This window comes from Oncorhynchus masou, chromosome 28 (assembly GCF_036934945.1).
Source record: "Oncorhynchus masou masou isolate Uvic2021 chromosome 28, UVic_Omas_1.1, whole genome shotgun sequence".
NCBI classification, from domain to species: domain Eukaryota; kingdom Metazoa; phylum Chordata; class Actinopteri; order Salmoniformes; family Salmonidae; genus Oncorhynchus; species Oncorhynchus masou.
The window spans coordinates 2265966-2286920 of NC_088239.1; the positions used below are offsets into that span (position 1 = coordinate 2265966).

The 20955-nt window shown below is 51.8% G+C and overlaps 1 protein-coding gene across 1 annotated transcript in view; it reads right to left on the reverse strand.

The window, feature by feature from the left end:
* Positions 1-20955, reverse strand: part of map3k22 (mitogen-activated protein kinase kinase kinase 22) — a 193945-nt gene that overhangs the window by 29517 nt on the left and 143473 nt on the right. The window contains exons 14-15 of the mRNA XM_064941127.1: positions 1754-1902; positions 1519-1650 (exon numbers count right to left, since the gene is read on the reverse strand). Coding sequence (XP_064797199.1) covers positions 1519-1650; positions 1754-1902 — 281 coding nt within the window. The remainder of the gene's footprint in view (positions 1-1518; positions 1651-1753; positions 1903-20955) is intronic.

Below are 20955 nucleotides of genomic sequence, written 5' to 3' on the forward strand. Positions count from 1 at the left end.
AGGGGGTAGAATGGGCTGGGGTAAAGAGGAGGGAGGGTAGAATGGGCTGGGGTAAAGAGGATGGGGTAGAATGGGCTGGGGTAAAGAGTAGGGAGGGTAGAATGGGCTGGGGTAAAGAGGAGGGGGTAGAATGGGCTGGGGTAAAGAGGAGGGAGGGTAAATGGGGCGGGGGAAAAGGGGGGGGGTAGAATGGGCTGGGGTAAAGAGGAGGGGGTAGAATGGGCTGGGGTAAAGAGGAGGGAGGGTAGAATGGGCTGGGGTAAAGAGTAGGGAGGGTAGAATGGGCTGGGGTAAAGAGGAGGGAGGGTAGAATGGGCTGGGGTAAAGAGGAGGGGGTAGAATGGGCTGGGGTAAAGAGGAGGGAGGGTAGAATGGGCTGGGGTAAAGAGGAGGGAGGGTAGAATGGGCTGGGGTAAAGAGGAGGGGGTAGAATGGACTGGGGTAAAGAGGAGGGAGGGTAGAATGGGCTGGGGTAAAGAGTAGAGAGGGTAGAATGGGCTGGGGTAAAGAGGATGGGGGTAGAATGGGCTGGGGTAAAGAGTAGGGAGGGTAGAATGGGCTGGGGTAAAGAGGAGGGGGTAGAATGGGCTGGGGTAAAGAGGAGGGGGTAGAATGGACTGGGGTAAAGAGTAGGGAGGGTGACTGCTACTCGTTTAGTTCCCTGGTTTCCAGAGAACATGACCTCATAAACCATGGTGTTCTGCTGACAGGAATGACTGGATATGAGAGCTGGTGACACTGCGGTGTGCCGTGGGTTGATTTGGGTTTGGCAGATAAAACGTTCTGTCTCCGATACTTGCCTGAAGGAAACTCGTCTACTTCTATTGTAGTCAATGTTCAGATGGTAAACCAGTCTGTTTTAAAGTGCTAACATCACGCACCACATCAACAGTCCAAATCTAACATACACCATCCCTGCCCCCACGCACCCCAGCGGCCCCCCTACGCGCCCCAGCTGCCCCCTACTGCACCCCAGCTGCCCCCTACTGCACCCCAGCTGCTGCCCCTTACGCACCCCAGCTGCTGCCTCTTACGCACCCCAGCTGCTGCCCCTTACGCACCCCAGCTGCTGCCCCTTACGCACCCCAGCTGCTGCCCCTTACGCACCCCAGCTGCTGCCCCTTACGCACCCCAGCTGCTGCCCCTTACGCACCCCAGCTGCTGCCCCTTACGCACCCCAGCTGCTGCCCCTTACGCACCCCAGCTGCCGCCTCTTACGCACCCCAGCTGCCGCCTCTTACGCACCCCAGCTGCCGCCTCCTACGCACCCCAGCTGCCGCCTCTTACGCACCCCAGCTGCCGCCTCTTACGCACCCCAGCTGCCGCCTCTTACGCACCCCAGCTGCCGCCCCTTACGCACCCCAGCTGCCGTCCCTTACGCACCCCAGCTGCCGCCTCTTACGCACCCCAGCTGCTGCCTCTTACGCACCCCAGCTGCTGCCTCTTACGCACCCCAGCTGCTGCCTCTTACGCACCCCAGCTGCTGCCTCTTACGCACCCCAGCTGCCTCTTACGCACCCCAGGCATGAACTCAACAAAGATGGTGAGTTTCCTCTTCTCCAGGTCCCTGGAAGACCCGTAGTACTGAACGATCCGCTCATGATGCAGGTTCTTCAACAGCTGGACCTCACACTCCAGAGCATTCACCTCCTACACGGGGGAGAAAACAGGGTGAGAAGGGGGGGACAGAGGGAAATCTGTGTTCTCAGGTAGCTCTGTGTTCGGACAGGGAAATCTGATCCCTCACACTTACCTTGCTGGTTTCCTGACAATCTGGGTCAAAGGGCACCTGTTTGGCGGCCAGCTCCCGTCCGGTGTCGGCGTCGTAACAGAGGTATACCTCTCCAAACGCCCCACGACCCAGCAGCTTCCCTTGACGCCAGTTCACCGGCGCCTGCGGAGCTATGAGACAGAACACACCACACGTCATAAACTAGGAGAGCCCACCACACGTCATAAACTAGGAGAGGAGAACACACGTCATAAACTAGGAGAGGAGAACACACGTCATAAACTAGGAGAGGAGAACACACGTCATAAACTAGGAGAGCCCACCACACGTCATAAACTAGGAGAGGAGAACAAACGTCATAAACTAGGAGAGGAGACCACACGTCATAAACTAGGAGAGGAGAACACACGTCAAAAACTAGGAGAGCCCACCACACGTCATAAACTAGGAGAGCCCACCACACGTCATAAACTAGGAGAGCCCACCACACGTCATAAACTAGGAGAGCCCACCACACGTCATAAACTAGGAGAGCCCAACACACGTCATAAACTAGAGAGGCCCACCACACGTCATAAACTAGGAGAGCCCACCACACGTCATAAACTAGGAGAGCCCACCACACGTCATAAACTAGGAGAGCCCACCACACGTCATAAACTAGGAGAGCCCACCACACGTCATAAACTAAACTAGGAGAGGAGAACACACGTCATAAACTAGGAGAGGAGAACACACGTCATAAACTAGGAGAGCCCACCACACGTCATAAACTAGAGAGCCCACCACACGTCATAAACTAGGAGAGTCATAAACCCACCACACGTCATAAACTAGGAGAGCCCACCACACGTCATAAACTAGGAGAGCCCACCCACGTCATAAACTAGGAGAGCCCACCACACGTCATAAACTAGGAGAGCCCACCACACGTCATAAACTAGGAGAGCCCACCACACGTCATAAACTAGGAGAGCCCACCACACGTCATAAACTAGGAGAGCCCACCACACGTCATAAACTAGGAGAGCCCACCACACGTCATAAACTAGGAGAGGAGAACACACGTCATAAACTAGGAGAGGAGAACACACGTCATAAACTAGGAGAGCCCACCGCACGTCATAAACTAGGAGAGCCCCGCACGTCATAAACTAGGAGAGCCCACCGCACGTCATAAACTAGGAGAGCCCACCACACGTCATAAACTAGGAGAGCCCACCACACGTCATAAACTAGGAGAGCCCACCACACGTCATAAACTAGGAGAGCCCACCACACGTCATAAATAAACTAGGAGAGCCCACCACACGTCATAAACTAGGAGAGCCCACCACACGTCATAAACTAGGAGAGCCCACCACACGTCATAAACTAGGAGAGCCCACCACACGTCATAAACTAGGAGAGAGCCCACCACACGTCATAAACTAGGAGAGCCCACCACACGTCATAAACTAGGAGAGCCCAACACACGTCATAAACTAGGAGAGCCCACCACACGTCATAAACTAGGAGAGCCCACCACACGTCATAAACTAGGAGAGCCCACCACACGTCATAAACTAGGAGAGCCCACCACACGTCATAAACTAGGAGAAGCCCACCACACGTCATAAACTAGGAGAGCCCACCACACGTCATAAACTAGGAGAGCCCACCACACGTCATAAACTAGGAGAGCCCACCACACGTCATAAACTAGGAGAGCCCACCACACGTCATAAACTAGGAGAGCCCACCACACGTCATAAACTAGGAGAGCCCACCACACGTCATAAACTAGGAGAGCCCACCACACGTCATAAACTAGGAGAGGAGGAGAGCCCACCACACGTCATAAACTAGGAGAGCCCACCACACGTCATAAACTAAACTAGGAGAGCCCACCACACGTCATAAACTAGGAGAGCCCACCACACGTCATAAACTAGGAGAGCCCACCACACGTCATAAACTAGGAGAGCCCACCGCACGTCATAAACTAGGAGAGCCCACCACACGTCATAAACTAGGAGAGAGGAGAAACTAGGAGAGCCCACCACACGTCATAAACTAGGAGAGCCCACCACACGTCATAAACTAGGAGAGCCCACCACACGTCATAAACTAGGAGAGCCCACCACACGTCATAAACTAGGAGAGCCCACCATAAACTAGGAGAGCCCACCACACGTCATAAACTAGGAGAGCCCACCACACGTCATAAACTAGGAGAGGAGAACACACGTCATAAACTAGGAGAGGAGAGCCCACCACACGTCATAAACTAGGAGAGCCCACCACACGTCATAAACTAGGAGAGCCCACCACACGTCATAAACTAGGAGAGCCCACCACACGTCATAAACTAGGAGAGCCCACCACACGTCATAAACTAGGAGAGGAGACGTCATAAACTAGGAGAGCCCACCACACGTCATAAACTAGGAGAGCCCACCACACGTCATAAACTAGGAGAGCCCACCACACGTCATAAACTAGGAGAGCCCACCACACGTCATAAACTAGGAGAGCCCACCACACGTCATAAACTAGGAGAGCCCACCACACGGAGAGCCCACCACACGTCATAAACTAGGAGAGCCCACCACACGTCATAAACTAGGAGAGCCCACACACGTCATAAACTAGGAGAGCCCACCACACGTCATAAACTAGGAGAGCCCAGCCCACCACACGTCATAAACTAGGAGAGCCCACCACACGTCATAAACTAGGAGAGCCCACCACACGTCATAAACTAGGAGAGCCCACCACACGTCATAAACTAGGAGAGGAGAACACACGTCATAAACTAGGAGAGCCCACCACACGTCATAAACTAGGAGAGCCCACCACACGTCATAAACTAGGAGAGCCCACCACACGTCATAAACTAGGAGAGCACGTCATAAACACGTCATAAACTAGGAGAGCCCACCACACGTCATAAACTAGGAGAGCCCACCACACGTCATAAACTAGGAGAGCCACCACACGTCATAAACTAGGAGAGCCCACCACACGTCATAAACTAGGAGAGCCCACCACACGTCATAAACTAGGAGAGCCCACCACACGTCATAAACTAGGAGAGCCCACCACACGTCATAAACTAGGAGAGGAGAACACACGTCATAAACTAGGAGAGCCCACCACACGTCATAAACTAGGAGAGCCCACCACACGTCATAAACTAGGAGAGCCCACCACACGTCATAAACTAGGAGAGACGTCATAAACTAGGAGAGCCCACCACACGTCATAAACTAGGAGAGCCCACCACACGTCATAAACTAGGAGAGCCCACCACACGTCATAAACTAGGAGAGCCCACCACACGTCATAAACTAGGAGAGGTCATAAACTAGGAGAGCCCACCACACGTCATAAACTAGGAGAGCCCACCACACGTCATAAACTAGGAGAGGAGAACACACGTCATAAACTAGGAGAGCCCACCACACGTCATAAACTAGGAGAGCCCACCACACGTCATAAACTAGGAGAGCCCACCACACGTCATAAACTAGGAGAGCCCACCACACGTCATAAACTAGGAGAGCCCACCACACGTCATAAACTAGGAGAGCCCACCACACGTCATAAACTAGGAGAGCCCACCACACGTCATAAACTAGGAGAGCCCACCCACGTCATAAACTAGGAGAGCCCACCACACGTCATAAACTAGGAGAGCCCACCACACGTCATAAACTAGGAGAGCCCACCACACGTCATAAACTAGGAGAGCCCACCACACGTCATAAACTAGGAGAGCCCACCACACGTCATAAACTAGGAGAGCCCACCACACGTCATAAACTAGGAGAGCCCACCACACGTCATAAACTAGGAGAGGAGAACACACCCATAAACTAGGAGAGCCCACCACACGTCATAAACTAGGAGAGCCCACCACACGTCATAAACTAGGAGAGCCCACCGCACGAGAGCCCACCACACGTCATAAACTAGGAGAGCCCACCACACGTCATAAACTAGGAGAGCCCACCACACGTCATAAACTAGGAGAGCCCACCACACGTCATAAACTAGGAGAGCCCACCACACGTCATAAACTAGGAGAGAGCCCACCACACGTCATAAACTAGGAGAGCCCACCACCACACGTCATAAACTAGGAGAGCGTCCACCACACGTCATAAACTAGGAGAGTCATAAACTAGGAGAGCCCACCACACGTCATAAACTAGGAGAGCCCACCACGTCATAAACTAGGAGAGCCCACCACCCACCGCACGTCATAAACTAGGAGAGGAGAACACACGTCATAAACTAGGAGAGCCCACCACACGTCATAAACTAGGAGAGGAGAGCCCACCACACGTCATAAACTAGGAGAGCCCACCACACGTCATAAACTAGGAGAGCCCACCACACGTCATAAACTAGGAGAGCCCACCACGTCATAAACTAGGAGAGCCCACCACACGTCATAAACTAGGAGAGCCCACCACACGTCATAAACTAGGAGAGCCCACCACACGTCATAAACTAGGAGAGCCCACCACACGTCATAAACTAGGAGAGCCCACCACACGTCATAAACTAGGAGAGCCCACCACACGTCATAAACTAGGAGAGCCCACCACACGTCATAAACTAGGAGAGCCCACGTCATAAACGAACACACGTCATAAACTAGGAGAGCCCACCACACGTCATAAACTAGGAGAGGAGAACACACGTCATAAACTAGGAGAGCCCACCACACGTCATAAACTAGGAGAGCCCACCACACGTCATAAACTAGGAGAGCCCACCACACGTCATAAACTAGAGAGGAGAACACACGTCATAAACTAGGAGAGCCCACCACACGTCATAAACTAGGAGAGCCCACCACACGTCATAAACTAGGAGAGCCCACCACACGTCATAAACTAGGAGAGCCCACCACACGTCATAAACTAGGAGAGCCCACCACACGTCATAAACTAGCCCACCACACGTCATAAACTAGGAGAGCCCCCACACGTCATAAACTAGAGAGAGACCACACGTCATAAACTAGGAGAGCCCACCACACGTCATAAACTAGGAGAGCCCACCACACGTCATAAACTAGGAGAGGAGAGAGCCCACCACACGTCATAAACTAGGAGAGCCCCCACACGTCATAAACTAGGAGAGCCCCCACACGTCATAAACTAGGAGAGCCCACCACACGTCATAAACTAGGAGAGCCCCCACACGTCATAAACTAGGAGAGCCCACCACACGTCATAAACTAGGAGAGCCCACCACACGTCATAAACTAGGGAGAGCCCACCACACGTCATAAACTAGGAGAGCCCACCACACGTCATAAACTAGGAGAGCCCACCACACGTCATAAACTAGGAGAGGAGAACCCGTCATAAACTAGGAGAGGAGAACACACGTCATAAACTAGGAGAGCCCCCACACGTCATAAACTAGGAGAGCCCACCACACGTCATAAACTAGGAGAGCCCACCGCACGTCCTAGGAGAGCCCACCACACGTCATAAACTAGGAGAGCCCAGCACGTCATAAACTAGGAGAGGAGAACACACGTCATAAACTAGGAGAGCCCACCACACGTCATAAACTAGGAGAGCCCACCACACGTCATAAACTAGGAGAGCCCCCACACGTCATAAACTAGGAGCCCCCCACACGTCATAAACTAGGAGAGCCCACCACACGTCATAAACTAGGAGAGCCCACCACACGTCATAAACTAGGAGAGCCCACCACACGTCATAAACTAGGAGAGCCCACCACACGTCATAAACTAGGAGAGCCCACCACACGTCATAAACTAGGAGAGGAGACCACACGTCATAAACTAGGAGAGCCCACCACACGTCATAAACTAGGAGAGCCCACCACACGTCATAAACTAGGAGAGCCCACCACACGTCATAAACTAGGAGAGCCCACCACACGTCATAAACTAGGAGAGCCCATAAACCACACGTCATAAACTAGAGAGCCCACCACACGTCATAAACTAGGAGAGCCCACCACACGTCATAAACTAGGAGAGCCCACCACACGTCATAAACTAGGAGAGCCCACCACACGTCATAAACTAGGAGAGCCCACCACACGTCATAAACTAGGAGAGCCCACCACACGTCATAAACTAGGAGAGCCCACCACACGTCATAAACTAGGAGAGCCCACCCGTCATAAACTAGGAGAGCCCACCACACGTCATAAACTAGGAGAGCCCCCACACGTCATAAACTAGGAGAGCCCCCCCACCACACGTCATAAACTAGGAGAACACACGTCATAAACTAGGAGAGCCCACCACACGTCATAAACTAGGAGAGCCCACCACACGTCATAAACTAGGAGAGCCCACCACACGTCATAAACTAGGAGAGCCCACCACACGTCATAAACTAGGAGAGCCCCCACACGTCATAAACTAGGAGAGCCCACCACCACACGTCATAAACTAGGAGAGCCCACCACACGTCATAAACTAGGAGAGCCCACCACACGTCATAAACTAGGAGAGGAGCCCACCACGTCATAAACTAGGAGAGCCCACCACACGTCATAAACTAGGAGAGCCCACCACACGTCATAAACTAGGAGAGGAGAACACACGTCATAAACTAGGAGAGCCCACCACACGTCATAAACTAGGAGAGCCCACCACACGTCATAAACTAGGAGAGCCCCCACACGTCATAAACTAGGAGAGAGCCCCACACACAGAACACACGTCATAAACTAGGAGAGGAGAGCCCACCACACGTCATAAACTAGGAGAGCCCACCACACGTCATAAACTAGGAGAGCCCACCACACGTCATAAACTAGGAGAGCCCACCACACGTCATAAACTAGGAGAGCCCACCACACGTCATAAACTAGGAGAGCCCACCACACGTCATAAACTAGGAGAGCCCACGTCATAAACTAGAAGAGCCCACCACACGTCATAAACTAAACGTCATAAACTAGGAGAGGAGAACACACGTCATAAACTAGGAGAGCCCACCACACGTCATAAACTAGGAGAGCCCACCACACGTCATAAACTAGGAGAGCCCACCACACGTCATAAACTAGGAGAGCCCACGTCATAAACTAGGAGAGCCCACACGTCATAAACTAGGAGAGCCCACCACACGTCATAAACTAGGAGAGCCCCCACACGTCATAAACTAGGAGAGCCCATCACACGTCATAAACTAGGAGAGCCCCCACACGTCATAAACTAGGAGAGCCCACCACACGTCATAAACTAGGAGAGGAGAACACACGTCATAAACTAGGAGAGCCCACCACACGTCATAAACTAGGAGAGCCATAAACACCACACGTCATAAACTAGAGAGGAGAGCCCCCACACGTCATAAACTAGGAGAGCCCACCACACGTCATAAACTAGGAGAGAGGAGAACACACGTCATAAACTAGAGAGCCCACCACACGAGGAGAGCCCACCCACGTCATAAACTAGAGAGCCCACCACACGTCATAAACTAGGAGAGCCCCCACGTCATAAACTAGGAGAGCCCACCACACGTCATAAACTAGGAGAGCCCACCACACGTCATAAACTAGGAGAGAGCCCACCACACGTCATAAACTAGGAGAGCCCACCACGTCATAAACTAGGAGAGCCCACCACACGTCATAAACTAGGAGAGCCCACCACACGTCATAAACTAGGAGAGCCCACCACACGTCATAAAACGTCATAAACTAGGAGAGCCCACCACACGTCATAAACTAGAGAGCCCCCACACGTCATAAACTAGGAGAGCCCACCACACGTCATAAACTAGGAGAGCCCACCACACGTCATAAACTAGGAGAGCCCACCACACGTCATAAACTAGGAGAGCCCCCACACGTCATAAACTAGGAGAGTCATAAACTAGGAGAGCCCACCACACGTCATAAACTAGGAGAGCCCAGGAGAGAGCCCACCACACGTCATAAACTAGGAGAGCCCACCACACGTCATAGGAGAGGAGAACACACGTCATAAACTAGGAGAGCCCACCACACGTCATAAACTAGGAGAGCCCACCACACGTCATAAACTAGGAGAGCCCACCACACGTCATAAACTAGGAGAGCCCACCACACGTCATAAACTAGAGCCCACCACACGTCATAAACTAGGAGAGGAGAACACACGTCATAAACTAGGAGAGCCCACCACACGTCATAAACTAGGAGAGCCCACCACACGTCATAAACTAGAGAGCCCACCGCACGTCATAAACTAGGAGAGCCCATACGTCATAAACTAGGAGAGCCCACCACACGTCATAAACTAGGAGAGCCCACCGCACGTCATAAACTAGGAGAGCCCACCGCACGTCATAAACTAGGAGAGCCCACCACACGTCATAAACTAGGAGAGGAGAACACACGTCATAAACTAGGAGAGCCCACCACACGTCATAAACTAGGAGAGCCCACCACACGTCATAAACTAGGAGAGCCCACCACACGTCATAAACTAGGAGAAACTAGGAGAGCCCACCACACGTCATAAACTAGGAGAGCCCACCACACGTCATAAACTAGGAGAGGAGAACACACGTCATAAACTAGGAGAGCCCACCGCACGTCATAAACTAGGAGAGCCCACCTAGGAGAGCCCACCACACGTCATAAACTAGGAGAGCCCACCCACGTCATAAACACACACGTCATAAACTAGGAGAGCCCACCACACGTCATAAACTAGGAGAGCCCACCACACGTCATAAACTAGGAGAGAGCACACCATAAACTAGGAGAGGAGAACACACGTCATAAACTAGAGAGCCCACCGCCCAGCCCACACGTCATAAACTAGGAGAGCCCACCACACGTCATAAACTAGGAGAGCCCACCACACGTCATAAACTAGGAGAGCCCACCACACGTCATAAACTAGGAGAGCCCACCACACGTCATAAACTAGGAGAGCCCACCACACGTCATAAACTAGGAGAGCCCACCACACGTCATAAACTAGGAGAGGTCATAAACTAGGAGAGCCCACCACACGTCATAAACTAGGAGAGCCCACCACACGTCATAAACTAGGAGAGCCCACCACACGTCATAAACTAGGAGAGCCCACCACACGTCATAAACTAGGAGAGCCCACCACACGTCATAAACTAGGAGAGCCCACCACACGTCATAAACTAGGAGAGCCCACCACACGTCATAAACTAGGAGAGCCCACCACACGTCATAAACTAGGAGAGCCCACCACACGTCATAAACTAGGAGAGCCCACCACACGTCATAAACTAGGAGAGCCCACCACACGTCATAAACTAGGAGAGGAGAACACACGTCATAAACTAGGAGAGCCCACCACACGTCATAAACTAGGAGAGCCCACCACACGTCATAAACTAGAAGAGCAAACCACACGTCATAAACTAGGAGAGCCCACCGCACGTCATAAACTAGGAGAACCCACCGCACGTCATAAACTAGGAGAGGAGAACACACGTCATAAACTAGGAGAGCCCACCGCACGTCATAAACTAGGAGAGGAGAACACACGTCATAAACTAGGAGAGCCCACCACACGTCATAAACTAGGAGAGCCCACCACACGTCATAAACTAGGAGAGCCCACCACACGTCATAAACTAGGAGAGCCCACCACACGTCATAAACTAGGAGAGCCCACCACACGTCATAAACTAGGAGAGCCCACCACACGTCATAAACTAGGAGAGGAGAACACACGTCATAAACTAGGAGAGCCCACCACACGTCATAAACTAGGAGAGCCCACCGCACGTCATAAACTAGGAGAGCCCACCGCACGTCATAAACTAGGAGAGCCCACCGCACGTCATAAACTAGGAGAGCCCACCGCACGTCATAAACTAGGAGAGGAGAACACACGTCATAAACTAGGAGAGCCCACCACACGTCATAAACTAGGAGAGCCCACCACACGTCATAAACTAGGAGAGCCCACCACACGTCATAAACTAGGAGAGGAGAACACACGTCATAAACTATGAGAGCCCACCACACGTCATAAACTAGGAGAGCCCACCACACGTCATAAACTAGGAGAGGAGAACACACGTCATAAACTAGGAGAGGAGAACACACGTCATAAACAAGGAGAGCCCACCACACGTCATAAACTAGGAGAGCCCCCCACACGTCATAAACTAGGAGAGGAGAACACACGTCATAAACTAGGAGAGGAGAACACACGTCATAAACTAGGAGAGGAGAACACACGTCATAAACTAGGAGAGGAGAACACACGTCATAAACTAGGAGAGGAGAACACACGTCATAAACTAGGAGAGCCCCCCACACGTCATAAACTAGGAGAGCCCACCACACGTCATAAACTAGGAGAGCCCACCACACGTCATAAACTAGGAGAGCCCCCCACACGTCATAAACTAGGAGAGCCCACCACACGTCATAAACTAGGAGAGCCCACCACAATTCATAATCTAGGAGAGCCCACCACACGTCATAAACTAGGAGAGCCCACCACACGTCATAAACTAGGAGAGGAGAACACACGTCATAAACTAGGAGAGGAGAACACACGTCATAAACTAGGAGAGCCCCCCACACGTCATAAACTAGGAGAGCCCACCACACGTCATAAACTAGGAGAGCCCACCGCACGTCATAAACTAGGAGAGCCCACCGCACGTCATAAACTAGGAGAGCCCACCGCACGTCATAAACTAGGAGAGGAGAACACACGTCATAAACTAGGAGAGCCCACCACACGTCATAAACTAGGAGAGCCCACCACACGTCATAAACTAGGAGAGCCCCCACACGTCATAAACTAGGAGAGCCCACCACACGTCATAAACTAGGAGAGCCCACCACACGTCATAAACTAGGAGAGCCCACCACACGTCATAAACTAGGAGAGCCCCCACACGTCATAAACTAGGAGAGCCCACCACACGTCATAAACTAGGAGAGCCCACCACACGTCATAAACTAGGAGAGCCCCCACACGTCATAAACTAGGAGAGGAGAACACACGTCATAAACTAGGAGAGCCCACCACACGTCATAAACTAGAAGAGCCCACCACACGTCATAAACTAGGAGAGCCCACCACACGTCATAAACTAGGAGAGGAGAACACACGTCATAAACTAGGAGAGCCCACCACACGTCATAAACTAGGAGAGCCCACCACACGTCATAAACTAGGAGAGCCCACCACACGTCATAAACTAGGAGAGCCCACCACACGTCATAAACTAGGAGAGCCCACCACACGTCATAAACTAGAAGAGCCCCCACACGTCATAAACTAGGAGAGCCCATCACACGTCATAAACTAGGAGAGCCCCCACACGTCATAAACTAGGAGAGCCCACCACACGTCATAAACTAGGAGAGGAGAACACACGTCATAAACTAGGAGAGCCCACCACACGTCATAAACTAGGAGAGCCCACCACACGTCATAAACTAGGAGAGCCCGCCACACGTCATAAACTAGGAGAGGAGAACACAAGTCATAAACTAGGAGAGCCCCCCACACGTCATAAACTAGGAGAGCCCACCACACGTCATAAACTAGGAGAGCCCACCACACGTCATAAACTAGGAGAGCCCACCGCACGTCATAAACTAGGAGAGGAGAACACACGTCATAAACTAGGAGAGCCCACCACACGTCATAAACTAGGAGAGCCCACCGCACGTCATAAACTAGGAGAGGAGAACACACGTCATAAACTAGGAGAGCCCACCACACGTCATAAACTAGGAGAGCCCCCACACGTCATAAACTAGGAGAGCCCCCACACGTCATAAACTAGGAGAGGAGAACACACGTCATAAACTAGGAGAGGAGAACACACGTCATAAACTAGGAGAGCCCCCCACACGTCATAAACTAGGAGAGCCCACCACACGTCATAAACTAGGAGAGCCCACCGCACGTCATAAACTAGGAGAGCCCACCGCACGTCATAAACTAGGAGAGCCCACCGCACGTCATAAACTCGGAGAGGAGAACACACGTCATAAACTAGGAGAGCCCACCACACGTCATAAACTAGGAGAGCCCACCACACGTCATAAACTAGGAGAGCCCCCACACGTCATAAACTAGGAGAGCCCACCACACGTCATAAACTAGGAGAGCCCACCACACGTCATAAACTAGGAGAGCCCACCACACGTCATAAACTAGGAGAGCCCCCACACGTCATAAACTAGGAGAGCCCACCACACGTCATAAACTAGGAGAGCCCACCACACGTCATAAACTAGGAGAGCCCATCACACGTCATAAACTAGGAGAGCCCCCACACGTCATAAACTAGGAGAGCCCACCACACGTCATAAACTAGGAGAGGAGAACACACGTCATAAACTAGGAGAGCCCACCACACGTCATAAACTAGGAGAGCCCACCACACGTCATAAACTAGGAGAGCCCACCACACGTCATAAACTAGGAGAGCCCGCCACACGTCATAAACTAGGAGAGGAGAACACAAGTCATAAACTAGGAGAGCCCCCACACGTCATAAACTAGGAGAGCCCACCACACGTCATAAACTAGGAGAGCCCACCACACGTCATAAACTAGGAGAGCCCACCGCACGTCATAAACTAGGAGAGGAGAACACACGTCATAAACTAGGAGAGCCCACCACACGTCATAAACTAGGAGAGCCCACCGCACGTCATAAACTAGGAGAGGAGAACACACGTCATAAACTAGGAGAGCCCACCACACGTCATAAACTAGGAGAGCCCCCCACACGTCATAAACTAGGAGAGCCCCCCACACGTCATAAACTAGGAGAGGAGAACACACGTCATAAACTAGGAGAGGAGAACACACGTCATAAACTAGGAGAGCCCCCCACACGTCATAAACTAGGAGAGCCCACCACACGTCATAAACTAGGAGAGCCCACCGCACGTCATAAACTAGGAGAGCCCACCGCACGTCATAAACTAGGAGAGCCCACCGCACGTCATAAACTAGGAGAGGAGAACACACGTCATAAACTAGGAGAGCCCACCACACGTCATAAACTAGGAGAGCCCACCACACGTCATAAACTAGGAGAGCCCCCACACGTCATAAACTAGGAGAGCCCACCACACGTCATAAACTAGGAGAGCCCACCACACGTCATAAACTAGGAGAGCCCCCACACGTCATAAACTAGGAGAGCCCCCACACGTCATAAACTAGGAGAGCCCACCACACGTCATAAACTAGGAGAGCCCACCACACGTCATAAACTAGGAGAGCCCACCACACGTCATAAACTAGGAGAGGAGAACACACGTCATAAACTAGGAGAGCCCCCCACACGTCATAAACTAGGAGAGCCCACCACACGTCATAAACTAGGAGAGCCCACCGCACGTCATAAACTAGGAGAGCCCACCGCACGTCATAAACTAGGAGAGCCCACCGCACGTCATAAACTAGGAGAGGAGAACACACGTCATAAACTAGGAGAGCCCACCACACGTCATAAACTAGGAGAGCCCACCACACGTCATAAACTAGGAGAGCCCCCACACGTCATAAACTAGGAGAGCCCACCACACGTCATAAACTAGGAGAGCCCACCACACGTCATAAACTAGGAGAGCCCACCACACGTCATAAACTAGGAGAGCCCCCCACACGTCATAAACTAGGAGAGCCCACCACACGTCATAAACTAGGAGAGCCCACCACACGTCATAAACTAGGAGAGCCCCCCACACGTCATAAACTAGGAGAGGAGAACACACGTCATAAACTAGGAGAGCCCACCACACGTCATAAACTAGAAGAGCCCACCACACGTCATAAACTAGGAGAGCCCGCCACACGTCATAAACTAGGAGAGGAGAACACACGTCATAAACTAGGAGAGCCCACCACACGTCATAAACTAGGAGAGCCCACCACACGTCATAAACTAGGAGAGCCCACCACACGTCATAAACTAGGAGAGCCCACCACACGTCATAAACTAGGAGAGCCCACCACACGTCATAAACTAGGAGAGCCCACCACACGTCATAAACTAGAAGAGCCCCCACACGTCATAAACTAGGAGAGCCCATCACACGTCATAAACTAGGAGAGCCCCCACACGTCATAAACTAGGAGAGCCCACCACACGTCATAAACTAGGAGAGGAGAACACACGTCATAAACTAGGAGAGCCCACCACACGTCATAAACTAGGAGAGCCCACCACACGTCATAAACTAGGAGAGCCCGCCACACGTCATAAACTAGGAGAGGAGAACACAAGTCATAAACTAGGAGAGCCCCCCACACGTCATAAACTAGGAGAGCCCCCCACACGTCATAAACTAGGAGAGGAGAACACACGTCATAAACTAGGAGAGGAGAACACACGTCATAAACTAGGAGAGCCCCCCACACGTCATAAACTAGGAGAGCCCACCACACGTCATAAACTAGGAGAGCCCACCGCACGTCATAAACTAGGAGAGCCCACCGCACGTCATAAACTAGGAGAGCCCACCGCACGTCATAAACTCGGAGAGGAGAACACACGTCATAAACTAGGAGAGCCCACCACACGTCATAAACTAGGAGAGCCCACCACACGTCATAAACTAGGAGAGCCCACCACACGTCATAAACTAGGAGAGCCCCCCACACGTCATAAACTAGGAGAGCCCACCACACGTCATAAACTAGGAGAGCCCACCACACGTCATAAACTAGGAGAGCCCACCACACGTCATAAACTAGGAGAGCCCCCCACACGTCATAAACTAGGAGCCCACCACACGTCATAAACTAGGAGAGCCCACCACACGTCATAAACTAGGAGAGCCCATCACACGTCATAAACTAGGAGAGCCCCCCACACGTCATAAACTAGGAGAGCCCACCACACGTCATAAACTAGGAGAGGAGAACACACGTCATAAACTAGGAGAGCCCACCACACGTCATAAACTAGGAGAGCCCACCACACGTCATAAACTAGGAGAGCCCACCACACGTCATAAACTAGGAGAGCCCACCACACGTCATAAACTAGGAGAGGAGAACACACGTCATAAACTAGGAGAGGAGAACACACGTCATAAACTAGGAGAGCCCACCACACGTCATAAACTAGGAGAGCCCACCACACGTCATAAACTAGGAGAGCCCACCGCACGTCATAAACTAGGAGAGCCCACCGCACGTCATAAACTAGGAGAGCCCACCGCACGTCATAAACTAGGAGAGCCCACCGCACGTCATAAACTAGGAGAGCCCACCGCACGTCATAAACTAGGAGAGCCCACCACACGTCATAAACTAGGAGAGGAGAACACACGTCATAAACTAGGAGAGCCCACCACACGTCATAAACTAGGAGAGCCCACCGCACGTCATAAACTAGGAGAGCCCACCACACGTCATAAACTAGGAGAGCCCACCACACGTCATAAACTAGGAGAGCCCACCACACGTCATAAACTAGGAGAGCCCACCACACGTCATAAACTAGGAGAGGAGAACACACGTCATAAACTAGGAGAGCCCACCGCACGTCATAAACTAGGAGAGCCCACCACACGTCATAAACTAGGAGAGCCCACCACACGTCATAAACTAGGAGAGCCCACCACACGTCATAAACTAGGAGAGCCCACCACACGTCATAAACTAGGAGAGCCCACCACACGTCATAAACTAGGAGAGGAGAACACACGTCATAAACTAGGAGAGCCCACCACACGTCATAAACTAGGAGAGGAGAACACACGTCATAAACTAGGAGAGGAGAACACACGTCATAAACTAGGAGAGCCCACCGCACGTCATAAACTAGGAGAGCCCACCGCACGTCATAAACTAGGAGAGCCCACCACACGTCATAAACTAGGAGAGCCCACCACACGTCATAAACTAGGAGAGCCCACCACACGTCATAAACTAGGAGAGCCCACCACACGTCATAAACTAGGAGAGCCCACCACACGTCATAAACTAGGAGAGCCCACCACACGTCATAAACTAGGAGAGCCCACCACACGTCATAAACTAGGAGAGCCCACCACACGTCATAAACTAGGAGAGCCCACCACACGTCATAAACTAGGAGAGCCCACCACACGTCATAAACTAGGAGAGCCCACCACACGTCATAAACTAGGAGAGCCCACCACACGTCATAAACTAGGAGAGCCCACCACACGTCATAAACTAGGAGAGCCCACCACACGTCATAAACTAGGAGAGCCCACCACACGTCATAAACTAGGAGAGCCCACCACACGTCATAAACTAGGAGAGCCCACCACACGTCATAAACTAGGAGAGCCCACCACACGTCATAAACTAGGAGAGGAGAACACACGTCATAAACTAGGAGAGCCCACCACACGTCATAAACTAGGAGAGCCCACCACACGTCATAAACTAGAAGAGCAAACCACACGTCATAAACTAGGAGAGCCCACCGCACGTCATAAACTAGGAGAACCCACCGCACGTCATAAACTAGGAGAGGAGAACACACGTCATAAACTAGGAGAGCCCACCGCACGTCATAAACTAGGAGAGGAGAACACACGTCATAAACTAGGAGAGCCCACCACACGTCATAAACTAGGAGAGCCCACCACACGTCATAAACTAGGAGAGCCCACCACACGTCATAAACTAGGAGAGCCCACCACACGTCATAAACTAGGAGAGCCCACCACACGTCATAAACTAGGAGAGCCCACCACACGTCATAAACTAGGAGAGGAGAACACACGTCATAAACTAGGAGAGCCCACCACACGTCATAAACTAGGAGAGCCCACCGCACGTCATAAACTAGGAGAGCCCACCGCACGTCATAAACTAGGAGAGCCCACCGCACGTCATAAACTAGGAGAGCCCACCGCACGTCATAAACTAGGAGAGGAGAACACACGTCATAAACTAGGAGAGCCCACCACACGTCATAAACTAGGAGAGCCCACCACACGTCATAAACTAGGAGAGCCCACCACACGTCATAAACTAGGAGAGGAGAACACACGTCATAAACTATGAGAGCCCACCACACGTCATAAACTAGGAGAGCCCACCACACGTCATAAACTAGGAGAGGAGAACACACGTCATAAACTAGGAGAGGAGAACACACGTCATAAACAAGGAGAGCCCACCACACGTCATAAACTAGGAGAGCCCCCCACACGTCATAAACTAGGAGAGGAGAACACACGTCATAAACTAGGAGAGGAGAACACACGTCATAAACTAGGAGAGGAGAACACACGTCATAAACTAGGAGAGGAGAACACACGTCATAAACTAGGAGAGGAGAACACACGTCATAAACTAGGAGAGCCCCCCACACGTCATAAACTAGGAGAGCCCCCCACACGTCATAAACTAGGAGAGCCCACCACACGTCATAAACTAGGAGAGCCCCCACACGTCATAAACTAGGAGAGCCCACCACACGTCATAAACTAGGAGAGCCCACCACAATTCATAATCTAGGAGAGCCCACCACACGTCATAAACTAGGAGAGCCCACCACACGTCATAAACTAGGAGAGGAGAACACACGTCATAAACTAGGAGAGGAGAACACACGTCATAAACTAGGAGAGCCCCCCACACGTCATAAACTAGGAGAGCCCACCACACGTCATAAACTAGGAGAGCCCACCGCACGTCATAAACTAGGAGAGCCCACCGCACGTCATAAACTAGGAGAGCCCACCGCACGTCATAAACTAGGAGAGGAGAACACACGTCATAAACTAGGAGAGCCCACCACACGTCATAAACTAGGAGAGCCCACCACACGTCATAAACTAGGAGAGCCCCCACACGTCATAAACTAGGAGAGCCCACCACACGTCATAAACTAGGAGAGCCCACCACACGTCATAAACTAGGAGAGCCCACCACACGTCATAAACTAGGAGAGCCCCCACACGTCATAAACTAGGAGAGCCCACCACACGTCATAAACTAGGAGAGCCCACCACACGTCATAAACTAGGAGAGCCCCCACACGTCATAAACTAGGAGAGGAGAACACACGTCATAAACTAGGAGAGCCCACCACACGTCATAAACTAGAAGAGCCCACCACACGTCATAAACTAGGAGAGCCCGCCACACGTCATAAACTAGGAGAGCCCACCACACGTCATAAACTAGGAGAGGAGAACACACGTCATAAACTAGGAGAGCCCACCACACGTCATAAACTAGGAGAGCCCACCACACGTCATAAACTAGGAGAGCCCACCACACGTCATAAACTAGGAGAGCCCACCACACGTCATAAACTAGGAGAGCCCACCACACGTCATAAACTAGAAGAGCCCCCCACACGTCATAAACTAGGAGAGCCCATCACACGTCATAAACTAGGAGAGGAGAACACACGTCATAAACTAGGAGAGGAGAACACACGTCATAAACTAGGAGAGGAGAACACACGTCATAAACTAGGAGAGCCCCCCACACGTCATAAACTAGGAGAGCCCCCCACACGTCATAAACTAGGAGAGCCCACCACACGTCATAAACTAGGAGAGCCCCCCACACGTCATAAACTAGGAGAGCCCACCACACGTCATAAACTAGGAGAGCCCACCACAATTCATAATCTAGGAGAGCCCACCACACGTCATAAACTAGGAGAGCCCACCACACGTCATAAACTAGGAGAGGAGAACACACGTCATAAACTAGGAGAGGAGAACACACGTCATAAACTAGGAGAGCCCCCCACACGTCATAAACTAGGAGAGCCCACCACACGTCATAAACTAGGAGAGCCCACCGCACGTCATAAACTAGGAGAGCCCACCGCACGTCATAAACTAGGAGAGCCCACCGCACGTCATAAACTAGGAGAGGAGAACACACGTCATAAACTAGGAGAGCCCACCACACGTCATAAACTAGGAGAGCCCACCACACGTCATAAACTAGGAGAGCCCCCACACGTCATAAACTAGGAGAGCCCACCACACGTCATAAACTAGGAGAGCCCACCACACGTCATAAACTAGGAGAGCCCACCACACGTCATAAACTAGGAGAGCCCCCACACGTCATAAACTAGGAGAGCCCACCACACGTCATAAACTAGGAGAGCCCACCACACGTCATAAACTAGGAGAGCCCCCACACGTCATAAACTAGGAGAGGAGAACACACGTCATAAACTAGGAGAGCCCACCACACGTCATAAACTAGAAGAGCCCACCACACGTCATAAACT